Source organism: Ovis aries, chromosome 19, assembly GCF_016772045.2.
Source record: "Ovis aries strain OAR_USU_Benz2616 breed Rambouillet chromosome 19, ARS-UI_Ramb_v3.0, whole genome shotgun sequence".
Lineage (NCBI taxonomy): Eukaryota > Metazoa > Chordata > Mammalia > Artiodactyla > Bovidae > Ovis > Ovis aries.
This window is the reverse complement of record NC_056072.1, coordinates 58,674,593-58,698,835: the sequence shown is the minus strand read 5'-3', so window position 1 is coordinate 58,698,835 and position 24,243 is coordinate 58,674,593. Positions and strand designations below refer to the sequence as shown.

Here is a 24,243-nt window from a genome sequence, read left to right as displayed (position 1 = left end):
TCCAGGCCAGGCAAGAACACTGGAGTGGGTAGCCGTTCCAGTTCTCCAGAGGATCTTCCCCACCCAGAGATCGAACCCGGGGTCTTCCGCATTTCCGGCAGATTCTTTACCATCTGAGCCACAGGGAAGCTCTGGCAATTAAAGGTCCCACAAGCCACAAGGAAGATCGAAGGCCCTGCGTGGCACAGCTGGGATGTGCCATGGCCAAAGAACTATTAGACAGTAAGAAATACCAATGTCGTAATCACACCGAGAACGGCCGTTTCACTCCACGTAACCACTGACATTTACGCAGCCGCTGTAACATCATAACACGCGGACACGCCCAGGTACAGCTATCTCACCCTCACCTTGGGAAACGCAATCCGCAGTGTGCAGAGGAGGAAACTGAGGCTCAGAGAGGCACCGGGGGCTGCCCAGGGAGTCACAGTCACTCACATGGGGGCTGGGCACCGACCCGCCACCTCCCTGCTCCCACCCTGGCTTACCTCTGCCAAGTGAACATGCTTTAGGGGCGGCTGAGAAGGGCTTTAGAAATTCGCTGAAGGACTTCCCTGGTGGAACAGTGGGTGAGAAGCCACCTGCCAAGGCAGGGGACACTGGTCTGATGGAAGATTCCAGATGCTGCGGAACAGCTAAGCCCATGAGCCACTGTGACCGAGCCTGGGCTCTGGAGCCCGCGAGCCGCACCCTCTGAAGCTGGAGGGCCTGGAACCCACGCTCCGCAGCAAGAGAAACCACGGCACTGAGAAGGCTGCACCCGCAGCCGAGAGTAGCCCCCGCTTGCTGCAGGTAGCGAAGCCTGCGCGAAGCAACACGACTCAGCCTGGCCACAAAAAAAATCGCTTTTAAGACTCAGAGCGAAGCTGGTCTCCTGGCTGTTCAGAGCGGGTGACCGTCCGTAGCCACTGAGGCGTGCAGGCCTCCGGGTTCACGAGTCGTCACCGTCCCTGGCTCTGACGCAGCCCTGTTTTGCAGGCCCTGGGTTTCACGTTAACTGTGTTTGCTGCTGATGTGATGGGAGGGGTGGTCAGCCTGCTGCTGGGAAGGTGTTTCAACACACAACTGTTTTGAACGTGGTGACTTCCCCATGCACCACGGCCGGGGACAGCCTGGCAGTCTTGCTGGTAGAGCAGAGGCTGCTGACCCTGGCCGACGGGCGAGGCGCACTTTCTGCCTTTGTGGGGAAAGATGGCTGACTTGGAAAAGCCTTGTTCCGATCAAGCAGCCGCTCCTCCTCTGCAAAGAGGGAACAGGGAACCTCCAGGGCCGTGGTGTGGCCGGCACGGGCAACAGAAAGTTATGGGCACACAGTAGGTGCTCACTAAGTGCTCTTTTCCTCCCTGTCCTCAGGGCCTGGAAGCCAGGCCACCTTTCACCCACTCGTAGGCCCTGGCATCCTGTCTTTCTCACCCTCAGGCAGCTGTCCTGAACTCTGGGCCCTGGGCAGGTGCCCCAGGAGCCGGGCACAGCCCGCTTACCCTGCTGTGTGCAGGTCCTGAGCTGGCCTGAGCCCCAGGATGAGCCACAGGGCTCCTGCTCTCTCGCATCTCTCCCCAGGTCAACTCCAGGCCCTCAAAGTTTAGCTCAGCTGCCGCCTCCTCCAGGAAGCCTCGGGGGAAGCTGTCTGGATATAAACTCCACCGCTGCTCCTTGGGGCTCCCACAGGCCTTGGAGCTCACCCCTGGTCAGCTCTGACTGCTGGTCTCCTAACTTCCTCTCTCCTGTCCCCTCTGCCCCAGGGCACTGTCAACAACATGCCAGAAGCAGCGTGAGGCTCACCACCGCCTGCAGCTGGCTCATCACGGAGTCGGGCAGCACTCCCCACATTTGCCAGGCACCCACGTGGAGAAGGCCAAAGCAAAGCCAGCAGAGAGGAAAGCAAAGAGAGAGCTGAAAAGCCCAAACCCAGTCCATAAACTGAACTCCTGGGTCCAGCCGTTCCTGAAGCCACTACCCCAGACTTTCCAGTTCCGTGAATTGGAAAAGCTCCTTTTACAGATGAGCCTGTTTGACCCCGATTTTTCTGTCACCTGTGACTACAGGGCCTCTACCGGGAAGGCTGGTGAGCTGACCTGAGACGCCCAAGGGCACATGCCCAGGAAAGCCGCAGAGAGGGGCTCCCACGGAAGTCTGGGCCCTCAGCCTGCTTCTGCTGCCTGGCCACAGCCCAGCGCCCCGGCCAGCCCTCTGGGTGCAGCCCAGGCACTCTGCTCTGCCGGCCTTGGCGTCTCACTGCTGTGCTAGAGACGGGCGATGTTACACTGATTTCTGGGCGGGGCTCTGCTCTTCCACTGAAGGGGGCTGATGACCACTCCTCCGAAGACTCTTGGTGAAGGTCAGAGGGCACCTCAGGGTGGCCTGGCCCACACTCACGGGACTCAGGGAGTGAAGGCAGCCGTGCGGACCCTCGTTCCTGCCTGCACCCGGCTGACAGTCTGCAGATACGATGCCCAGTGGACCCAGGTCCCAGCCTGGGGGCCACCTGGAGCTCCAGACACAGTGTGCCCACGCCCGGCTGGTCTTCGTCCCGTGACTGTGGCCTCGTTTCTGAGCAGGGTTCTGAAGACCCACATGCTCCGGCTCTCTGACGCTGGGGTTCTACGTGGCCCTGGCTCTCTCCAAACAGAGAGTTCCAAGCACAATGAGGCCGGCAGGTGTCCAGGGGGCAGTGCAGGGTGGGGGCCCGGCAGGTGTCCAGGGGGCAGTGCAGGGTGGGGGCCCGGCAGCTCCACGGTCTCTGTGTCCCACCCAGACGCCGCTCCAGGGGAAAGTGAAGTGAAGTGAGAGTCGCTCAGTCGTGTCTGAATCTTTGTGACCCCATGGACTATACAGTCCATGGAATTTTTCAGGCCAGAATATTGGAGTGGGTAGCCTTGCCCTTCTCCAGGGGATCTTCCCAAGCCAGAGATTGAACCCAGGTCTCCCACATTGTGGGCGGATTCTTTACCAGCTGAGCCAGCAGGGAAGCCCAAGAATACTGGAGTGGGTAGCCTATCCCTTTACAGCGGATCTTCCCGACCCAGGAATCGAACCGGGGTTTCCTGCATTGCAGGCGGATTCTTTGCCAACTGAGCTATTGGGGAGGCCCTTAGGGGAAAGTGTCACTTGCAAATAAGCGTCCAGGCCTGGGGAAAAATCTCCCCAAGGGTGCAGACTCTTCAAGGTGTGCAGGGAGGCAGCCCCACCAACCTGAACTTTCCTGGTGACGGCGAAGCAGAGAAAGTGCAGCGGACCAGGCCTGCGCGGGCGGGGCGCAGAGCCAGGGCGGACTCACCGGGGCGTCTACACAGCGGCGGCCCGCTGCCTCAGAGGGCCAGCAGGAGGGAGGGCTGAGCCTGAGGCCCTGTTTCAGCAGCGCTGCGCTGAGGCGGTGGCAGCGGGGACTCAGCCGGGGACTCTGGGAAGTTTCAGGAGAGGGAACAGCGGGACGCCCCGCACGGCTCCCCACAGCCTGCCCCGCGCGGCTCAGGGCCCTGGGCCCCCACAGGCCGCTCCGCTGTGGCCCTCTGCCCGCCGCCTGCTCTTTTGATCGCCATCAGGCTACCTACTTCATGATGCCCCAGCTCCGCTCGTCCCTGAGCTCTGACACCCGTGAGGTCGTGAGTCGGGCCTGCCAGCGGCTTTGTGTCACACGGGCCCCGTGCCTCTATGAAAACAAGCCACACTCCCCCCAGTGGCCCCCTTCCCCGCCATTCACCCCCTCCTGTGCCCTTTAATCTGGTTTGTTCGACCCTTTCGGACGCCCAGAGATGACACAGTGCTGTTTGTGGAATGTTTGGGTTTAGGGACCCGCGAGGTGCTGAGAGCGCAGAGCGGCAGGGGGCTCAGCTTGCAACTCTGGGGCCTGCAGGGCAGGAGAGGATGGGCGGTCCAGGAGGGGAAGCACCTTGTCCGAGGCTCCCCGAGAGCCAACCAGGGCGCCCGCCCAGGGTCCCCCACGAGAGCCAACCACAGCGCCCGCCCAGGCCCTGCTGTCCCGGCCCGGATCACCCCCTTCCACCTGCCCTCGGGACGTTGGTCCTCTGCCGGCTGGCCAGCATCCATCTGCCGGGCCAGGCCCCCCCCCACCGCTGTACCTTGGGACCCGACAAAGGCAGGTCATGCCTGAGAAGCTGCGGCCGGAGCCCTGGGCCCTGAGCAGCCTGACCGCCGGGATCCTGCTGCGGCCCCTGGCCCAGGGGGTCAGCGGGCAGCCCTGTCGGACCCAGCTCGGAGGGCAGCCCTGGATGGAGCTCACCCCTCAGCCGTGCGTCCCCACCCCAGTGCGGGCTCCAGGGCGCCTGTGGGGCGGAGACCCCCTCCTTAGGACTGGAGTCTGACCGCCTGCAAAGGAGGAAGCGCAGCCAGTGATGGGGTCATCTCGGGAACACTGACCCCTGCCCCCGCAGACGGCGGTGTGACGCCCTGAGGGGCTAGGGGGCGCTCCGGGTCCAAACCCCAGGTCCGCCTCGCACGCCGGCCTGGGACGCCGCGCACAGGCCCTCAGGTCACTGGGGGGACAGCCACCCGGGGTGGGGAATCTCCCTGCGGGCCAGGTCGCCGGCCCACCCCACCCGGGGAATTCCTGAGGGACTGCACCCGCGCCTCGCTGAGTCGCTGTTCCGCGTGCACAGAGCAGCTCCCCCACTGGGACTGTCCCCAGTCCCTCCAGCCTCACGGCTCCATGCTGGACCAGTTCAGAAAGAAGCCACGGTTGTCGGTGGGGCGGGCGGGGTGTCCCTAGGGCAGAGCCCACTTAGGAGAAAGTGGACCGCAGTGGACTGGTGGGCAGACAGGAAGCCCAGGTCCCGGAGCCTGGGGATGTCCTCTGCCCGCTTGCCTCAGCCTACGAGTGCCCCGAGCGTGTGTTCCCCGGGGGATGGGGGCTCCACACACCACACATGGGGCCCTCAGTTGACTCGGCTGTGAAATGGGCACGGCCCAGAGTCTCTCTTTCTTGCGGGGGTCGTGGGGCCCCAGACAGAGAACCCCGGCCTGGGTGAACGGAGGGGCTCTGGCCATCCTCCCCCAGACAGGGCATGCGGCGAGTCTCACCGCCGGGGACGCCAGTGAACTTCCCTTCTGCAGCTGCGACCGCCCTTCCGGGCCGCTGTGGGAAACGCTGGGGCCACCGACCACGCCAGCTTGTCCAGGCGCGGAGAAGCAGGGGCAGAAAGCAGTCCCAGGAAGCAGCCCAAAGCCCTGGGGGCGGCTCGAGAGGCCCTCCGCCCGGCCGCTGCCCCAGGGCGGTCGGCGCCCCCGTGGGTCCCCTGGGTGCCCAAGCCCTGTCCCTGCCCGCCCGGGGCGGGCGGTGGGCGTACTCACAGTCCCTGGGGAGAGGGTGGCGGTCTTCCTGCACCGGGCACCCAGCCTGCGTCCGTGGCCCCGGGGCACCAGCTGCGGGCCGCCCGCCTCCGTCTGAGGTCCCACTTCCTCCCGGCCCAGCCCGCATCCAGGAAACCACGCCCCGGGCACCCTCGGGCCCCACCGCCCTCAGCCGGCCGGACACTGCCCTGGGGGTTCTCCGTCCAGGTCTGGGCCGTGCAGGTGGCCGGAGACCAGGCAGGCCCCAGGGATTTACTCAATGAATAATACAGCTTCCTGCTGGCCGGCTCTCGCGCCGATCGCGTTTCAGGGGCCACTCGAGTTTCCTCGAGGCCGCTCTCTTCAGAAGCGCAGGGGCCCGGCTGGCTCTCCAGCCACTCGGCACTGACCCTCTCTCTGCGGACCAGCCTAGGCGGGCAGGACAAAGGCAGACGACAGGTGGCCTGGCGGACTCTGCCCTACTTAGTCTCAAAGCTGCTCTGGCCCACAGGGGACCAGGGGTGGGGCGGTCAGCTGGCCTCCTTGTGGTCGGGGAGGCCCCCCCGAGGCCTCCTCGCACTCAGCTCCCGGTCCCCCACCTGCAGAGCCCCTGGCCACCCCCAGTCACTGCCCGGCCCATCCCCCACTCCTGGAGGCCGTGCCTAATCCCCTCCTCCTGGAGGGCATCCCCCATGGGGCGGCCTGTCCCCTGGGGCAGCCCCCTGGGCATCTCTGACTGCTCTCGCCAGCCGCCCCCGCCCACACCGCGCCACCGCCCCCCACTCCTGCAATCTTGTTTCCGCGCGGCAGCCTGGTAGTTTTGACACAGCACAGTTGCAGCTTTATCCTGCTGCGCACCCTGCCTTGTCTCAGCTGACTCTGAAGTCCTCGACCTGACCCGGGGCCCTGAGGGCTGCGCATCCATCCCAACTCCCTCCCCACCAACCCTGCTCCCGCTCAGGGCGTTGGCACTTGCTGAGTTTGCTACTTCCTGCCACTCTCAGCTCAGGGCCACCCCCTGAACCAGGTGTTTCTTTCCTCTGTCTTGTTTTAAAAACAGTTTCCGCAACACTCACGTTCCGCAACACTCGCCCATTTAAAGTGTGCCGTTCACAGGCCTTCCCTGGCGGCTCCAGGGCTAGGCTCAGCGCCTCAAGGGTTCAACCCCCGGCCAGAGAACTAGGGTCGCACAGGCCTCGCGGTGCAGCCAAAATAAAAATTCAAAAAATAAAGCGAGCAAGTCAATGCTCTCAGTATATTTTAGAGTCGCGCAAACATCACCGCCCTCTGAGGCTGGAATGTTTTCATCGTCCCAGAAAGAAACACCCGTTAGGCAGGCCCTCTTCGTTCCACCCCAGCCTGGACAGGCGCTCGTGTGTTCCTGGGTCAGCGGACTTGCCTCCTGTGGACGTTCGTGTCTGCGGCCTTGCGTGACCGGCCCCCGTCCCTCCGTCTGAGATTCTCAAGGCTCGTCCATTCCTCCCTTTTTACGGCTAACACCGTTCCGCTGCAGGGACGGGCCTGCTCTTCAGCTGAAGGGCGCTTGGGGAGGCCTCTCTGGACCACCAGGTCACGTGGCCCCTACTGCCCGGCTGCTCCATTGCTCCCCCTAGTCTCACCCTCTTCCCCGAGTCCCTGTCTGAAGACGTCTTCATCTGTTTGTTTATCGTTCAGCTCCAGCCCCGAGAGACCAGGCCGTCGGCATCCTCACTGCTGGGGGCCCCGCGCACAGTAGGTGCTCCGGCTTTCCGCACCTGCTGGGGTGGCCTGTGCCCCACTCCGCCACCTCCCTGCCCAGCTCCCTGAGGGTGAGAGCCACCCTACCAAGAAGGGCCCCCAGTGACCCCATAGGAAACCAACAACGCCAGATCCTTGGGGCCCTGACGCCTCCTCTGCCCCAGGCGGTGGTTGCGGGGGCAGACAGTGCCCCTCCCAGGGTAGACACCAGGCGCTGAGTAGGTCCTCAAGTCCTGCAGAGAGACTCCGTGGGGGGAGGGGGCAGAGGAGGGAAGACGGCAGGGCTGAGGCTCAGGGGGTCTGAAGCCTGAGGGTCTGCGTGAGCTCGGAGGGGCAGCTCAGATCTCCCGCCCCGGCTGCCCAGAGAAGGGGGGTCAGGAGAGGCTCGTGTGTAGGCTGCGAGCCCCCGCCCTCGAGGTGTGCACACAGGCCCCGCGCAGGGGCCTCGGACGGCTCACTGTCCAGGACGCTCCCCGGACGCCCCGGGGCCCAGCTGCCAGCTGTGCCCCAGCACTGCTTCCCAGATGCCGGGGGCGGGGTCTGCTCAGCCAAGCTCCCCACCGCCCCATCCCCAGCCTGCGCCCCAAGGGGGCTGCCCTGTTCCCCGCCCCCAACCGGCAGCTCCAACACCCCCCACCTCCACCGCAGCTCAAATGCCCCGCCGGCTCCCCCAGGGCAGAAACCGATCTCTCGTTCCCCAAGTAATGCCAGGTGCACAAGTGATTCTCTTGCCCAACCTGTCTCACACACACACACCCCTACCCTGCCTGCAGGCCCACAGACACTGACCCGTTTAATCTCAGAACAACCCTAAAAGTCACTTACGCGATAGGACGGGCTGAGCTGCTTCCAGACTCTGCGGTGGGCAGGGGCGGGGGGGAGGGGCGGGGGGGAGGGGGTGCCCTGAGTTACGAGCCTGGGCTCCCCGCACTGTGTCACTGGCCTCTGGGTGCTGACGGGGACCCCCTCAGGATCGCCCCAAGAAGCCTGCCCTGCTGGAACCGCCCCCCATCTAACAGGCAAGGAAACGGGCCAGAGACGCTCAGTGGCTGGCCGGCGGCTGCGCATCTGACACCCACCGCCGTGGGCCGGGGAGGGGGGGGTCTGCACCCCGCTCCCCGGAGCTATGTCCCTCTCGCCCTGAGCCTGGGGCCTCCGATCAGCGACCTCAGCCCAAGGCCCAGGGACCCTGCCACCAACGTCCCGGACACGGCCCCCGAAGTGCTGGCAGGGGGCCAGGCCTGGCCAGGCAGCCTGCTCCCCACACACCTCGCGCTTCTCCAGATGTGAGCGGCCCAGCCAGGGCGACAGGCGCACGCGGCGCGGAATCTGAAGACGCAAGTGGGAAAGTATGTGCATCCGTCGCAGCCCCGCAGTCTGTCCCTGCGGCCACCCGCCCTGCCCTCCTGCTGACTCAGCTCTCCCCCCGCAGCCCAGGGGCTGGGATCCCCCCACCCCAGTGTGGGCTGGCCCCCTCTGTCCATCTGTCTCTCTCGGGGAGTGGTCTTGGCTCTCCTGGGGGCTCCCCAAACAAGCGGGGTGTGGGCCCAGAGACCAGAGTGCATCTGCTGGAGCCTGAAGCCCCCCGCGGCCCCCCAGCCGCCAGGCCTGTCCTGCCAAGTAACCACACAGCGCCCTGCACGTACAGGCACTGAGCGGGGCTTTGGGGCAAACCCAGTGCCAACTGTGGTGCCCACAGCCCCCTAGAGCTGGTCCTCTGTCACTGACGGCCGTCACCACTATACGGCCAGCAGTGCCCACAAACACCAGGGGCACTGACCGAGCCCCCCAAGCCCCGGGTGGCTGTGCAGTGACCCCCGCCGGGGCTGCTCCTCTCCTGGGCTGAGGCCCTGGCATGAGGCCCTGGCAGGCAGTACCCACCGCAAGGCCTGCGCCCACCGCATCCTGTAAACAAGCCCTGAGTTTTCCCGAGTGCCTGTCCCCGGAAACCGCAGGAGAGAACAGGACATAGGAAAATCCCGCTGCGGCCACAGGGAAGGGCGCGCAGGGACGCGCCCTCCGCCGGGCCTGGCCTCCAAGGTGCCTGCCCGGGGAGGTCCGTCCCAGGGGCTGAGGAGGGACAGGCAGCTGCTGACTCACTGGGGGGAGCTTTCCTTGCTCTGCTCTCACAGCCAGCCGGCCTCCCCACCCAAGAAAAGCTCAGCCCTCACTGTCTGCCCTCAGCCTGGCCCTGCAATGGCCCTCGCCTTCCCGCCCACTCAGGGTGAGGCCCAGGGCTCCCACACTCCCCCCTAGCAGCAGAGGCAACCAGGGTCCTCGGCACGCTGGCTTCTCACGGTGAGAGAGACCGGGGAGGCTGGCTTTCCCCTTTCCCCTTGGCTGCTGGGAAGCTCAACCATTTTCATCTCCACAAAAGGACCCCAGGATCGTGCCCATCTCTCTCCTGCTCTGCCTTTTTTTCCCCTGCCAAGTCATGATGGTTCCCTGGTGGCTCAGAAGGTAAAGTGTCTACCTACAATGCAGGAGACCCGGGTTCAGTCCCCGTGTTGGGAAGCTCTCCTGGAGAAGGAAATGGCAACCCACTCCAGTACTCTTGCCCGGAAAATCCCACGGAGGGAGGAGCCTGGTAGGCTACAGTCCATGGGGTCGCAAAGAGTCAGACACGACTGAGGGACTTCACTTTCAAGTCATGACATCCTAAACTGTGCTTTTCCCGATCCTGACGTTTTATTGTTTATTTTTATTGTAGGCATTTCATTTAAGTGGTCACAAGTATTTGGGGAAGGAAAGAAGGCAGGAAGGGAGGGAGGAAGCAAGGGAGAGTTTATATAGTTTCTGTTCAGTTCAGTCGCTCAGTCCTGTCTGACTCTTTGCGACCCCATGAATCGCAGCACGCCAGGCCTCCCTGTGCATCAGCAACGCCCTATAGTTTACATGCCAGGTAACGAGGGTGGGAAGAAAGACGGGGGATCTTCCCACCTCTATTCTTCCTAAAACCTCCCCGTGTAGTAAAAAATATGCCCCAAGGTGTTATCCAAATAGGCGGGGTCTCAAAGCCCCACCCACCCCCTATAGCCTCGGAGCCCAGCCTGGTCTGAGGTCACTCAAGCTCCTGGCTGCTGCTCCAGCTCTGAGCCCTTTCAGCAGCTGCGAAGGCTGGAAACAAGCCCCGGGGGCGGGGTGGGGCTGGGGCCGGCTGGCGGGGGTGGTGCCCCCGCCCCGGGCCAGCTCTGTGCACCGCCTTCTCCACCCCCATCACACCTGGTTCCGGGCACCCCCCAGCTGGCGGAAGGGGAGTCAGCTTACCTCGTGCTGGCTGGGAGCCAGGCCCCGCCACTGCCCCCTCCCTCAGCCCTCCCGCTAAGCCTCTAGGATCTGCAGGTGGGAAACTCTGGCCGGAGAGGTGAGGCCGTGTCACCCGCCAAGGCCAGTGAAACGGCGGCTCGCACGCACGTGGCCCACGGGGGCAAACAGCCTGCGCTGAGTGCTGAGCGCATCTCACCCGGGGAGACAGTCAAGGGGCCTGGGACAGGCCCCCCGCTGCGCCCAGTGTGCCGTGGCAAACGCCCACCGGGGAGGCTGCCAGCCACTTGGAGCCTGCCTGGCGTCCTGCAGGGCACCTGGGCACCCCAGAGCCCCAGAAGAGGGCGCCGGGGGACCCGTCCTGCCTCCAGCCCTAGGGCTGGGCTGCCCTGGACCTCCCGGAGCCAACAGAGCCGGGCAAGCCGGTGCCCACTCGCCCCCGCCCGCCGACCACAGCTGGGCTCAGCTGCGTCCACTCGCCCGTCCCCCCGGTACCTGAGGGTCCTCACGGAGATGCAGGATTTCCACATGAGGCTCCACACGCCGCCGCCACCCTTCATGCCTGGCGAGCGGGGAGTGGGCAGCCGGGGACCCACGGTGCTGCCCTCCAGGCCCCGGGCGGCTCCGGCCGGGGGGCTGGCTCTCAGGTCACTTCCTTCTCCATGGTGGGAGGGAGACAGAGAAGGCCCGGGGCGCGGGGAGGGGGCGGCCGTCTCGACCCCGCAGGTCCCAGCCTCCCACCTCGCGCGGCTCCAGCCCCTCCCGGCAAGTGGGGCTCGCACACCCGACCCTGCGGCTCCGCGGCACAACCTCGCTCTCCTCGCCTCCTGCCAGGAGCCGGCGGTGGCCCTGGGCCAGGGGAGCAGTGAGTCACTGGGCGGGCCGGGCGAGGGGCGTCCACCCGGGGCCCAGGGCTGGCCCTCCGTCCAGAGGCCGGCCTGGGACGGGGAGGGAGGCGGGCGGGAGGCGAGGGCGGTTCGCATCCTCCGTCAGCTCCCCAGAGGCCTCAACCCAACACCCGCCCGCCGCGGCCCTGCCCACCGCGGTCAGGACAAGGGGGCTGTCTGCCCTGGCTCCCGGAGGAAGCCTGGGTGGACAGGGAACAAAGACACAGCTGGAGGCTTCCCGGGCGCGTGGCCGCCCGCCCTGGGGGTCTCCATCTGGCGGGGGAGACGGAGTTGCCAGCCCCGGCTAGCACCCCCTCACTGTGAGATGACCCGGGGGGTGCCGGGCCCCTCCTTGGCCTCAGTCCCCCAGCCACCCCACCCCAGCCTCACGGAGCCCTGAGCACGGGTCCAGGGCTCACTCACCCATTCCCCCATCTGCCTGACGGAGGGGATTTTATCACCAGTTTCCCTGGCCCCCGTGGGTCGGAGAAGGGACGCACGGTGGGCTCCCCTCAGCCGCTGTGGGGTCTGGTCGGGTCCCGGCCATTTCTGGAGGGGACCCCCGCTGGATGGAGGGCCCCGCCCTCGCCCCCTGCCAGCTGCTCCCAGGCCCAGCCCACAACGGTCAGTGGGGGCTTCCCAGGCAGGGACAGTGACTCACGGCTTCTTCCCACCCACGGCCCCCAGGGAGCCCCCGAGAGCAGGTGGGCCCGGAGCCCACACACAGCTGCTGTCCAGCGGCCGCCAGGGCTCCCATCTCATCCTCCAGGGACCCGAGGCTCAGGGAGGGCCTCACCTGCCCACAGAAGGTCAGGGAGGTTGGGGCTGGGCCTGCCCAGGTCTCCGGGTCAAAGCCTTGTTCTGGGCCTGGCCCCCTGCCCACCCTGGCCCTGGCCTGTGCAGGATGGGGAATTTTGCTGCGGATTCCAGCCCGATTCTCACAGAGGGGACGGCAGCTGCATGCTCGTCTGGCCCCTACACCGGGAAAGAATTTTCTCTCCAAAAGGAAGCTGGGCTTCAACAGAGACCATGGCCTCCTGCGGGCCTGAGAACCCAAATTCTCTCTCCTTGTTGTCAGACACCACCACAGCAGGCCCCGACCTGCCGCAGGAGTCTTCCACGGCACTCTGAGGAAGTGGCGGCCCATTTTCAGCTTGAATGCCCTTGAATGCCCCCCAGCGACAGGAACCTCACTACCTATCAAAGTTGGGCACTCCAGCGACCTAAGGAAACGCTCCCTTGGGGCAAGCCCCCCTGCTGCTCCCCAAACAGGCTGCACTTCCTCTGCCACACTAAGCAAGCTCTCCCTTCAGGGGCTTATCTGGTCTGTCCTACTGGTGGGAGCTTTCTCAACACCTGTTGTGGGCGTGGGAGAGCCTGTTTACACATCTCGACCCACCCGTGCTCACAGGTCCACCCATTAACCATCCACGGACCCATCCATCCATCCACACAGCCACACGCATCCCTCTACCCCTGTGCCAACCACCCACGCACCCATCATCGGTCCCCTCAGTCACCACCGCCTCAGCTACCACCCCAGCCCCGGCCTGGGCGTCCTGCGTCCCCGCAAGGATCGAAAGCTGTGAGAGGTGGCGGCAGCAAGCCCCCCGTCCTGAGCCCTCCTCCATCCTCCCGGTCAGCCCCTTGCCTTTCACTTGGTCCCCAAGTCTCCATCCCCGATGCATCCTCGGCCACTTGGAGCCTCAGGTGGACCAGCAGGTCTGGGTCCCCATGGCTCCCGGGTCCCACGGCCCCAGGCTCTGGGCTCCTATGTCTCTTGGGTCCCCATGTCCCCCAGGTCCTGCCACCCCAGCTCTGGTGCAGACCCCCGGACCCCCAGCTGGAGGAGCATCTGTCTCGCGTACCGCACATGCACGCCCTGTGCCCAGGACCCCGGGGGGCCCTCCCCAGCTCCTCTCGTGCTGGAGGACACCCTGTCCCGAGGCGGGGCTTCCCTCTCTCGGCCTTACCGATGGGGAAACTGAGGCCAGGCGACGGGCACGGCTTTCTCAGCGCCCAGGGCATCATGTGCTCGGAGGTCTGCTCCTTGGCGAGGATGGGCTGTGGTGGCTGTCTGAGGGTGTGGGGAGCCCCTGGGGTGACCGCACCCAGTGGGCTGAGCCAGGAGCCGCCTCCCATGCGCCTCTTGACGACCTGCCTTTCGAAGCCCCGCAGCCCCAGTCCAGGCCACCACTGGGGTCCAGCCCTGCACTTGCCCGACCCTGGCCTTGGGCTGGCAGCGGTAGAGGCTGCCACAGAGCAGAGTGCCCGGGCGGGCGCCTGGGGAGTGCGGGGGCCGCCCCACCATCCCCACACTGCCCCATCCTGTCCTCTCTCACACTGCCCCCATCCCCAAGGGGCGGGTGTCACCGCCCCCATTTTATGGATGAGGAAACTGAGGCTCCAAGTGCCCTGAGGTCTTCTGAATGTTTTCGGTGGCTTGTCCTCGAGTATAGGGGCCAAAGGCCTGGTCCATCCCTGACTCCCCTGTCCCCACACGCGTCGTCTCTGAGCCTGTTTGCTCCTCTGCAAAACGGGTCAGGACTCCCTCCCCTCTGCGCTGTGATGATGGATGTGTGTGACCCTGGGCATGGGACTCAGCCTCTTGGGGTGCGCGTGTCTTATCGATAGCCCCTGGCACGCTGGGCAGTGTGGGTGCCCAGTGACCGCTGTCCCCCTCCCCCTCCATGGACCCAGGGCCGCCAGGAGGTGAGGGAAGGTCACGGAAGCCTTCACGCCCTCCGCCAGTCCTTCTCACCAGCGGCCTGGCCAAAGCCAGGCTCTGCGGAGAGCTGGCCGGCCGGCCACCCTCAGCCTGTGACTCAGCCGGCCCCCTGGGGGTGAGGTCACTGCCACCCCGGTGGAGGGAAGGACGCGGCTGTTTCCTGGGAGATGCCGACGTCACGGGAAACTGGGCCTACGGGGGTGTGTGCCCGCTTGCGGGAGGCAGCAGCTGGGTGGGGAGGGCAGTGTGCGAGGAGCAGGTCAGGAACAGGATGCGGGGGCCTTTCCTCTGGGGCCCGAGGGAGGGTCTAGGAACCCCAGGCCAGCCTTAGGCCCAGTGGGCTGTGACCCCTCTACGGGCCTGGTGAGGAGCGTCTGTGGTCCTCAGGCTCCGAACACCCCAACTCGCCCCTCTGTCTCATTCAGCAAACGGGTGCCCCACCCGCTCCCTGGCGGTGAGCTGAGGCGGTCAGCCCCCGTCCAGCCAGACCCCTGCACGGCCTCTCCAGCGCTCACTGGGTCAGCCTTCCTCAGCCCACCCGGCTCCCGCCCCGCAGCTGACCTCGGCCAGGCAGGCGAGGCCTTCGCCACCCACCGCCTGCATGGAGCTTCCTGGTGCCTGCGAGTGACCCCTACTCCAGCCACACCCCCAGGCCCACCCACCCTGGGCCGGGAACTCTGCACCTGTTTCCTGGTGGGTGAGGCCAGGGGGAGACCCCAGCAAGGGTTCACTGCCCCGTCTCCGTAGGCACGGGGCCTGGCGGGCGCCTCTACCCACAGCTCTCTCTTTCTGGGTTCATGTAACGGCTCCCCCCACCACCTCAGGCCCAAGTAAGCGCCCCCACCCCCTAATCACTGCCAGCACAGGGGCCAGGCTGCCCTCTGCGACCTCCCTGACCCCAGCCCCCTGCTGCTCACAGCCCGGCACGCTGCAGCAACCCCAGCGAACCCCTTGTTTCTGCCAGGACTTGATACACTGCCCTTCCAGGCGCGACTCACAGGCCACCGCCTCCAGGAAGCCAGCTGTTTGTGCGTTTGCTCCGTCCACGTGACCTGCTTTGGTCACCAGACGCCGTGTGGGACTTGGAGAGCCTCGCAGCGTGGCAGGCTCTCCAGTGGGAGTGCTGACCAGCACCAAGGAAGAAGCAAATTCAGATGCCTTCCGGCAGTGGCGGGGGCTGGTGGAAGAGCAACGACCGGCCCTGGCCCACCTCCCCCACTTCCATCCCCCGTCCCAAGCCAGCTGTGGCCTCTCTCACCCTGTGGTCCTGTGTCTGCGGTCCCCAGTCTGCGGTCTCCGCTCGGAGAGCCCGCGGGGGCAGGGAGGACGTCCACGCGGCTCTGCGCTTCGCACATCACCCGAGTCGGCCCCATGTCAACCACCCAAATCGCAACTGTCCTCACGGCGGCGCCCGTTTCCTACAGATGCATGAGGGTTCTGACACCTGGGCCGGATGACACCCAAGCCCCTCGCCTCCGGCCTGGCCGCGGCTGGGCGCACACAGGCTGAGAGGGAGGTGAGTGCAGTCCTGCCTTCTGTCTCCGCAGCCTCTCCCAGCGCGGCCTGGAGCAGCGTCCCGCATGCGGCGGGCTGAAGATCAAGCCTCCTCCAGTCCCCTGACATGAAGATCAAGCCTCCTCCAGTCCCCTGACATGAAGATCAAGCCTCCTCCAGTCCCCTGACATGAAGATCAAGCCTCCTCCAGTCCCCTGACCGTCCTGCACCCCTCCAGCAGCGGGTGCCTTGCAGGGAGGGGCCCCTGGATGAGCCTACTTCCCAGATGGGAAATGGAGGTCCAAGGCTGCTCCGTGGGCTGGGTCACGTGGGAACCTGAGTTCTGCCTTCTCCTCTGGGCCCGAGGGGTTGCTCGGGGGCAGCCACAGAAGACCTTCACCAAGACCATGGTTTTGGGTGGGGGGCACGGAGGCCAGCATGCAAGCCCCCCTATGTGTGCAGGGCCTTGCCCTGTCTACCGTGCACACGGAAGGCTGGAGGGGATGAGCGCAGAGCCAGGAGCCGCTGCGGGGCCTCAGGGGGCGGCCCCGGCGCGGGGACGTGCGATGGATTCTACAGCCATTCACCCCCCAGAGCGGCAGGGACGGCTGCTGGTCAGATGGGGGGAGGCAAAGGCCTGACGCCCAGGGGGCTGAACCACGGGCGGACGGACGTCCTGTCCACGGACAGTGGACGTGGGACAGCGTGGGGGAGCAGGCAGGGGCGATCGGTGGGACAGGGTGGGGAGGACCACACTCCGTCCGAAGGGAAAACCGTTGCTCTGTAGGAACGAGGGCTCTGGATTTTCACTAGTCAAAAATCCGGAGTTCTGTCATAAAGACTCCTGGATTTTAGACGTTGCCAATAAGTTAAAATCTAAAAGGCCACGTGGGCTATGTCAGTGAAGTGAAGTGAAAGTCGCTCAGCCGTGTCCGACTTTTTGTGATCCCATGGACCATACAGTCCATGGGATTCTCCAGGCCAGAATGCTGGAGTGAGTAGCCTCTCCCTTCTCCAGGGGATCTTCCCAACCAGGGACTGAGCCCAGGTCTCCCGCAGCGCACGCAGGCTCTTTCCCAGGGAAGCCCGGGCTATCTCTGGGCGCACCAAACCCAGCAGAGTCGCGGCTGACTGGCCCCAGGGCCTCTTGTAGCCTTTGCCCCTTCTCCCCCGTCAAGGTTCCCTGAGCTGCCCCTTCCTCCAGGAAGCCGCTGCGACTGGTCCAGCTCCAGAGTCGCGTGTGCCTCCTCACAGCACCCACACCAGCAGGCTGGCAGTGGCCTGCGTGTGGGTGTGGGTTTGCTCCTCAACGTCTCACGCCCCCAGCAGACACTCCAGCCAACAGGAAGCGTCAATGACTGGACACCTACTGAATGAATGAACATCTCTCCCCCTCGATCCCCCGGCTTTTCATTTTGCAAATGAGGACACTACGGCCCACAGAAGGGAGGTGACCTGTCCACGGTGGGCTCTGGGGCTGCTTACAGTCCCGCCTGCGTGTCAGCTGCCCGCAGGCTGGGCAAGCAGGAAGTATGCAGATGACTGTGCGATCTTACCAAGCTCCGCCGCCTGAGGGAAAACACCGGACTCCAGGCTGCTCTGGAGTGGCGGGGGGAGCCCATTCCAGGGCGACGGGGGCCACCAACTGGGGTCAGGGTGACCCCATGGACTGCAGCCTGCCAGGCTCCTCTGTCCATGGGATTTCCCAGGCAAGAATACTGGAGTGGGTTGCTATTTCCTTCTCCAGAGGATCTTCCTGACCCAGGGATCGAACCCGGGTCTCCTGCATTGCAGGCAGATTCTTTACTGGCAGAGTCACCAGGGAAACTCATCCTATGAGGCAGACTCTACTATGATGTCATCTGCAGGGCACAGAAACCAAGCTTGTAGAGGGGCGGGATTTGAACCAGCTCTGCCCGCAAGCACCCGTTACAACCTCCGCATGACACTGGCCTGGCATGGAAGTCCTTCCCAAGGTCTATCCTGAACTCCTTTCCCTGCAGGCTGTGCCCTTCCCTAGCTCCTTCTTAGGCAAAGGAGAAAAGCTGCACATTCAACCCCCATTCGGTGCTGAAAAGGTGTTATTTAGCTGGCTCAGAGCTCCCTGGGTCCCGGCATGTAGGTCAAGTCAGGAACCCTCCCCTTAACTCTGTGTGTGTGTGCGCCACATGTGTGCAGAGGCCTGGTGAGGACCGCTTCACCCCAGGCCAGGCCCTCACCTCCTCACCTGCTTCCCAACACTCAGACCTGCCTGGGCGGTGGCTGAACCTTCTCCGTCACCAGCGTCTAGTCACAGACAGTTCCCAAGGCCCTTACAGCATTTCATTGAATACTAGCTAATATCTGCTTTTAAGATCAACTGCTTTAAAAAGCTGGACCCTATATTGGAAGGATGGTTGCTGAAGTTGAAGTTCAAATGCTTTGGCCACCTGATGCGAAGAGCTGACTCATTGGAAAAGACTTTGATGCTGGGAAAGATTGAAGGCGGGAGGAGAAGGGGACAACAGAGGATGAGATGGTTGGATGGCATCACCGACTCGATGGACGTGAGTTTGGGTAAGCTCCGGGAGTTGGTGATGGACAGGGAGGCCTGGTGTGCTGCAGTCCATGGGGTCACGACTGAACAACAGCAAGCGTCTGGGGAAGCTTCCAGGTCTAACTCGCAGTTAGTTCAGGAGACAGAGGAACAGGCGAAAGGGCACGTGGGGCAATGACCACATGACTCTGAGTGTGGGCGGGCGAGAGGCAAGCAGGCTGCCGTCTCTAACAAGCAGCCCGCGGGCGGACGGAGGCTGGGCGCTTCCGGAGGGAGAGAGGCTCGAGCAGCCCCTGCGGTGCGTGGGTCTCGATAGGCCCCCGATCTGAGCCAAGTGATGATAAAAAGACACTGCTGGAGATCACTTGGGAAAGCTGAACACGGCAAGCAGCGGGCGGCGGGCGGAAGGGAGCTGGCGGGGTGGCGAGGCGGCAGCGTTTGGTGCAGGCCCGTGGCTCACGGGGGGCGGGCTTTGAACCTGCTTCCAGCTAGCTCTAAGTCTGCAAGCACGAACAGTCTGCGGTGAGGCCCAAAATGCCACGTGAAGAAGCTGGCTTTCGCCCCGAATACGAGTATTTTGAAAGGAAACTTTAGATCACTCCCCTACATGGAAAACCAGTATCACTTGCCGTAAGTCCACGGTTGCCGTGAAAACAAGACAGTGTGATCCAGTTTCAGGGGGATCCTGTGTCCTGCCAAGGGTGCCGCTCACCCACCCAGCCCTGTTCCGAGGAGCCTGGGAGAGAGCCGAACGCCCGCACGCTGCTCCCGGGCCCTCCTGCAGGCTGACTCTGGGCCGCGGTAGGTGCAAGAGCCACGCTTCCTCACCTTCCCCTTTTTCTCCACCAGGGGGGAGCGGCAGCAGGCATGGGGGGCAGCACAGAGGGGCTCGGCCGGGACGTGGCCGCGGGGGCAGAGACGGCCGCCCTGTGTCACGCGATCCGCAGTGTCAGCGCCCAGCAGGGATGCGGAAGCCAAGGCTCAGGTGGGGCGGCCGCTGCCCAAGGTCACGCGGGAAGTCTTGAGCGGGGGGAGCCGGGAGTGAGAAGACTCCAGGGTTTCTGACTTGCAGCCCGAGATCGTCACATCTTCCCTTGTTCACAGGTGTTTATTGAGCACCGGCTGTACGCAAGGCACTGGGGACGTGGGGCAGCGGTGAATAAGACAAAATCCCGCAGAGCTGACACTTGGAGGCAGGGTCCAGAGGGCAAACGCTCAGCGAAGGAAGGACGCTGAGGAAACCAGGCGGGAGGCCGCCCGGGAGGCGGGGCTGCGCTGGGTCAGGAGCCGGAGGGCTTCCTGGGGGAGGCGTCCCTCAGGCTGGGATCTGAAGCACCAGGAGGAGGCTGGGGCGCAGGAGAGGCGAGGGCCTCTGCGAACCCTGACGCTGTGTGTTTTTTTTCTTTCCCTCTACTTTGTATTCGAAGTTAATTTCAGACTTGAAGTTGCAAGCCGAGTGTTCTCACGCCCTTGGTGCAGATCCCCCATGTCAAGAGTGTACCCTGTTTACTATCACGCTCCTTCACACACACGCACACGCACGCTTACAATCAGCTGCCTGAGAGGAAGCTGCCCACCTCGAGTCCTTGCTATGTTGCGTCTTCCCTGAAAACAAGGATGCTCTCTGACAGAACCAAAGTACAGCCTCCAGCGTCAGTTCAACACTGCTATCTAATCCTCAGATCTTACTCCAAGTCACCAGCGGGCCTAGTGACAGCCTCTGTGGAGAAACGGTCCCTGGTCTTAAGCTCGTCTCAGACACACAGAGGGCACCGCGTTTCCCAGATGACCTTTGAGAGGAGACCCGTCCGGCCCTTTGCGGGCAGACCACGCGGCCCTTGGACCGGCCCGCTCGGGGCCTGCACATTGGACCCTGAATGAAGCCAGTAGGAATGAGCCCCATATATACCCCACAGCAGCCTCCCTATTTTAGACCCAAGGGGAGAAGTGAGTAACACTCTAAACGGAAAAGATGGTTATAAGACAGCTCACGCTGCCTGATCTCGTGCGCGTTGCCATCAGCCCCCGTAACTCACCCTGCAGGGCGCACCGGGCGCAGCCCCTTGGAAAAGATGGCAGAGCAACACAGGGTCGTGAGGCGAACGCCGCCCGTCTTGACGCGCAATCCTGACATTTGTTTACCTGTTTGCTGAGTTTCTTTGCTGCCCATTTACATTTCACACCGGAGCCAAACGCCTCACCGGCCTCGCCCAGGTCCCAGCCCTGCCCACCACACACCACACACATGGGCTCTGCTGCTGGGCACGCATCCTGTGCCCAACAAGACACAGTAAACCTGAGACTGGGTCCTTGTACCCGCTTCACGGATGAGGAAGGGGAGGCCCTAGAGAAGTCGGCTAGGGCTGCAATCACAGACGCCCCAGGCCGGGAGCTCACACAACAGAACTCATCGCCTCAGGGTCCCGGCGGCCAGGGGTCTGCGGCCAAGGTGCCGGCAAGGCTGGCTTCTCCCGAGGCCTCTGTCCTTGGCTTCGCACCGCGTCCAGGATGGTGCACTAGTCAGGGTTCTCGAGAGAAGGAGAGCCATCAGGGTGTGTGTGTATGCACCGTGTATCTTTATTATCCACACACACATACGTAAACACATAACACGTTTATCTGCCACAGGGAGGACTGGCCGCACTGCTGTGGAGGCTGATCGGCCAGAAGATCCGCAGTTGGAGGGCTGGAGACCTGGAGCTTCAGAACTGCCAGGAGAGCTGGTGGAAGGCTTTCTGTCCCGACGCTGGGGGGCCTGACATCCAGGAAGAGCCCATGCTTCCATCTGAGTCCCAGACGCAGGAAAACACGGCGTCCCAGCTTGAGGGCCGCCAGGCAGGCGGCGCAGTGCACGCTCACGCGGCTCTTCGGTCTTGTTCGGGCCTTCAGTGGACTGGACGGGGCCCACCACATCGGCGAGGGCAGTCTGTTTTGCTCTACTGAATTCAGTGTTAATCTGATCCAGAAACACCCTCACAGACACGTTAAGAATAATGCTGACCCAAATGCCTGGGCACCCCACGGCCGGGAAAGCTGACACGTGAAATTTACTATCAGACCCGGGCGTCCTCGTGTGTCTGTGTGAGTCCTGATCTCTGCCTCCCACAGGGACAGCCGTCCCACTGGAGTAGGGCCACCCTAGTGACCTCATGCCACCTGAATCGCCTCTTTAGAGGCCCCATCTGAGAACACAGGCGCACTTGGAGACACGGGGCTTAGGACTTCACTACTGACCTTGCCCATAGCAGGCCCTGACGGGACAAGGGTCTCAGCTCAGAAACACGTGGGCCTAGTTCTCCCCTCCTCTGAGTCGCCTGGGCTCCTGGAGCCCCTCGGGCAGGCTGAGCCATCCATCAGTGGCCGCCAGGGCCCGGCTGAGGTGCAGACCGCGGCTCAGTACGAATTAATCTCACGTGCAAAGTCCAGCAGCTACCCTGGAGGCAGGCGGCGTCCGCCAGGAGAGCCCAGTGGGTCTTGCCCCAGCAGCAACACTCCCCTGAGTAAAATCTGCGTGACTCTTAACACCCATCTCCGCCAGCCTCCGGCCGCCGGCGGGGCCTCACTAAGGCCGCCAGCGGGGAGAAGCGGTCAGTCGAAGGCCAGGAGCCCTGGGGCCCACCGACACCTGTAGCGTCTGCCTTTTTCCTGAGTGGATTTATTTGTTTTTGGTGGCGCTGGCTGTTCACCGCTGCACGCGGGCTTTCTTGAGTTTGCGGCGAGGGGGGCTACTCCCCGGCTGCGGTCCGTGCTTTCTCGTTGCGTGGCTTCTCTTGCTGCGGGGCACGGCTCCAGGGTTTGCGGGCCTCAGCAGCTGTCGTGCGCCGGCTGAGCTGCTCTGCGGCAGGGGGCGTCCTCCTGGGCCAGGGATTGAACCTGTGTCCCCTGCATTGGCAGGGGGATCCTTAACCACCGGACCGCCAGGCCAGCCCTGCAGTGAGGGTCTGCTTAAACGCCCTCTGGATGTGCCCAGCAAGGACACACTGGCGTCCCATCCAACAACACTCATTCTCCTCTCGAACCTTGGGCCGGGTTCAGCTCCGGCTGCTGGATTCTTGAATCTGTGCCGAGTACTCAGCCAGAGACAAGCTTCTCAAGGCCTCTGGCAGTGGGGACAAAGTGAGCCTTTGGCGAAACACTGGCAGAAGCACCTAGGTGGGGTGGGGGGGTGGGCACAACTTGCACCCGCCTGGCACGCACACTCGCTCCTGCTGCCCGTCCGCATCCCCCGGGGACTGCCTCCCCGCACAGGGTGCAGTGCACCTCTGGCCCCAGGGGACCTCTGCGGCTCACCAGCAAAGCCCCCACGGGATCAGCAGGCACGCTCCACCATCCTCACTCCTGCTGCACCTGTCCTGCTTAGCGCCTCGCCTCCCCTGCGGAGCTGGGAAAACCCTCTTCAGCCCTCAAGGCCCGTGTCTGCTCTTGTAGGTTTTCCCAGATGAAATAACCGCTCCCTCTCCTGAGTCACGTCCACGCTTTCTCTGAACTTACTTCATGGATAAAAAAATAAATACCTAAAAAGAAAACCCACTATTTGCTGAGAGCCAACGGTGTCCCGGGTGCCCGCACGCCCATTAGGTCCTCTTCCTAAGTCCGTTTCAGCTCAGAGAGCAGAAGTGATTGGGAATCACTGTGTCCCGAGACGCTCACAATTGCGAACAGAATGCAGACAGGCCAAGGGACTTCTGACGCCTGATCGTACAAGTCAGCACCTTGTCCTTGGCTCTGTCTGCCCCCACTCCCTTCTCCCTGCGGCACCTGCTCTGGGGCGCCCAAGAATTGATGCTTCCAGGCTCTGTGGTGCCGAGGGAGACCCGTGAGAGTCCCTTGGACTGTAAGGAAATCCAACCAGTCCATCCTAAAGGAAATCAGTCCTGAGTATTCACTGGAAGGACTGATGCTGAAGCTGAAGCTCCAGTACTTTGGCCACCTGATGGGAAAACCCAACTCATTTGAAAAGACCCTGATGCTGGGAAACATTGAAGGCAGGAGGAGAAGGGGACAACAGAGGATGAGATGGTTGGATGGCATCACCAACTCAGTGAACATGAGTTTGGGTGAACTCCGGGAGTTGGTGATGGACAGGGAGGCCTGGCGTGCTGCAGTCCGTGGGGCCGCAAAGAGTCAGACGTGCCTGAGCAACTGAACAACGACTCCCCTTTTCTCCAGACACCACCAAGCTGTGGGGAAGCCCAGGCCACACGGGGAGACCCCGTCTATGTGTCCAGCTCTCAGCCTGCAGCAGCCACGAGGTGAGCGGGTGAGGCCTCTGAGGATCCAGCCCCTCGTCTTCAAGGAGCCCTGTCTGACGTCAGACAGGAGACCAGATGGGAAAATGCACACCGACTCTGAGGGAAGGAAGCCGCGGCAAGCGGGGTGGTCTGAGACAGCCACTGCAGGCGGAGCGGCCTCACGGGGCCGAGAGGGGCTGCACAGGGTGACCACGCGTGCGGCCACCACTGGGCGGGGCTGGTCGTGGGGGCTGCAGTGACCACAGCCCATCTCCGTGACCTCAAGACGGTCACTTGCCCGCTCGGGGCCGCTGTTTCCTGGACTGAGACATGACGAAAACCAGGTTCTGTTCCGCGAGGTTGCCGCAAAGATTCCTGGAGGCACCACGCAGGCGGCCTCCAGCCCCTAAACAAGCAGCCGAGGAAGCGACATGTAGCGATGAGCGGAGGCCTGGCCGGGTTGGACCCCCAGCCCGCCAGACGGCAGAGCCCACGCTGCCCTCCAGTCACAAAGGCTCAGGCGCTGGACCTGCAGACGCCTGGGCTCAGGGGTGTGTGCAGGGGCCGGCAGCCTCTGACCAGCCCCGAGTCTCTGCGTTTGGTTTCCCGGGCTGGGAGCTTGGAGCTGCCAGGTTGCGGCATTTACGGACTGAGGCCACGGGCGGGGGCCTCTCTCCAAAGTTAGCGTCTTCACACTGCTTTCCATACACCTGGCCTCCACTACATCCAGCGCGAGGGGATGGTAAAACAGCTGGCCTGACTTTAGTCCTACATCGGAAAGCCAGCGGTGGCATCTGCATGCGCTCGGAGGGAAGGCTCCACAGTCAGGTTGTGGGGAGAGAAAACGCACGGATGTCACTGTCCTTGAGAGCCCCTAACCTCGGAGGGCCAGGAACTAGAGAGACCGAGAGAACAGCCGTGCGTGTCTCAGCTTCTGCTCCGGGATGCCTGACACCGCGCAGAGCTGGGGTGGAGGCCCACACCACTTACACTCTCCTTCTCTCCTTTAATTATTAAAAACATCACCCGGCTTTTGACACCAAGGGTAGATCAGGATGTAGAGACTCGGGCCTTCACTGC

At 63.6% G+C, this 24,243-nt stretch overlaps 1 protein-coding gene across 8 annotated transcripts in view; it reads right to left on the bottom strand.

Moving 5' to 3' along the window:
* Positions 1–24,243, bottom strand: part of IQSEC1 (IQ motif and Sec7 domain ArfGEF 1) — a 138,825-nt gene that overhangs the window by 84,045 nt on the left and 30,537 nt on the right. For 5 of the 8 annotated variants that reach the window (XM_042236464.2, XM_042236461.2, XM_042236462.2 and 2 more), the window contains exon 1: positions 10,783–11,135. The exons of 2 other annotated variants lie outside the window; for them this stretch is intronic. In XM_042236464.2, coding sequence (XP_042092398.1) covers positions 10,783–10,847 — 65 coding nt within the window. In that variant the 5' untranslated portion in view covers positions 10,848–11,135. Of the gene's footprint in view, positions 1–5,307; positions 5,403–10,782; positions 11,136–24,243 lie in introns of those variants that run through there. One more of the 8 variants, XM_042236466.2, reaches the window with a different exon arrangement.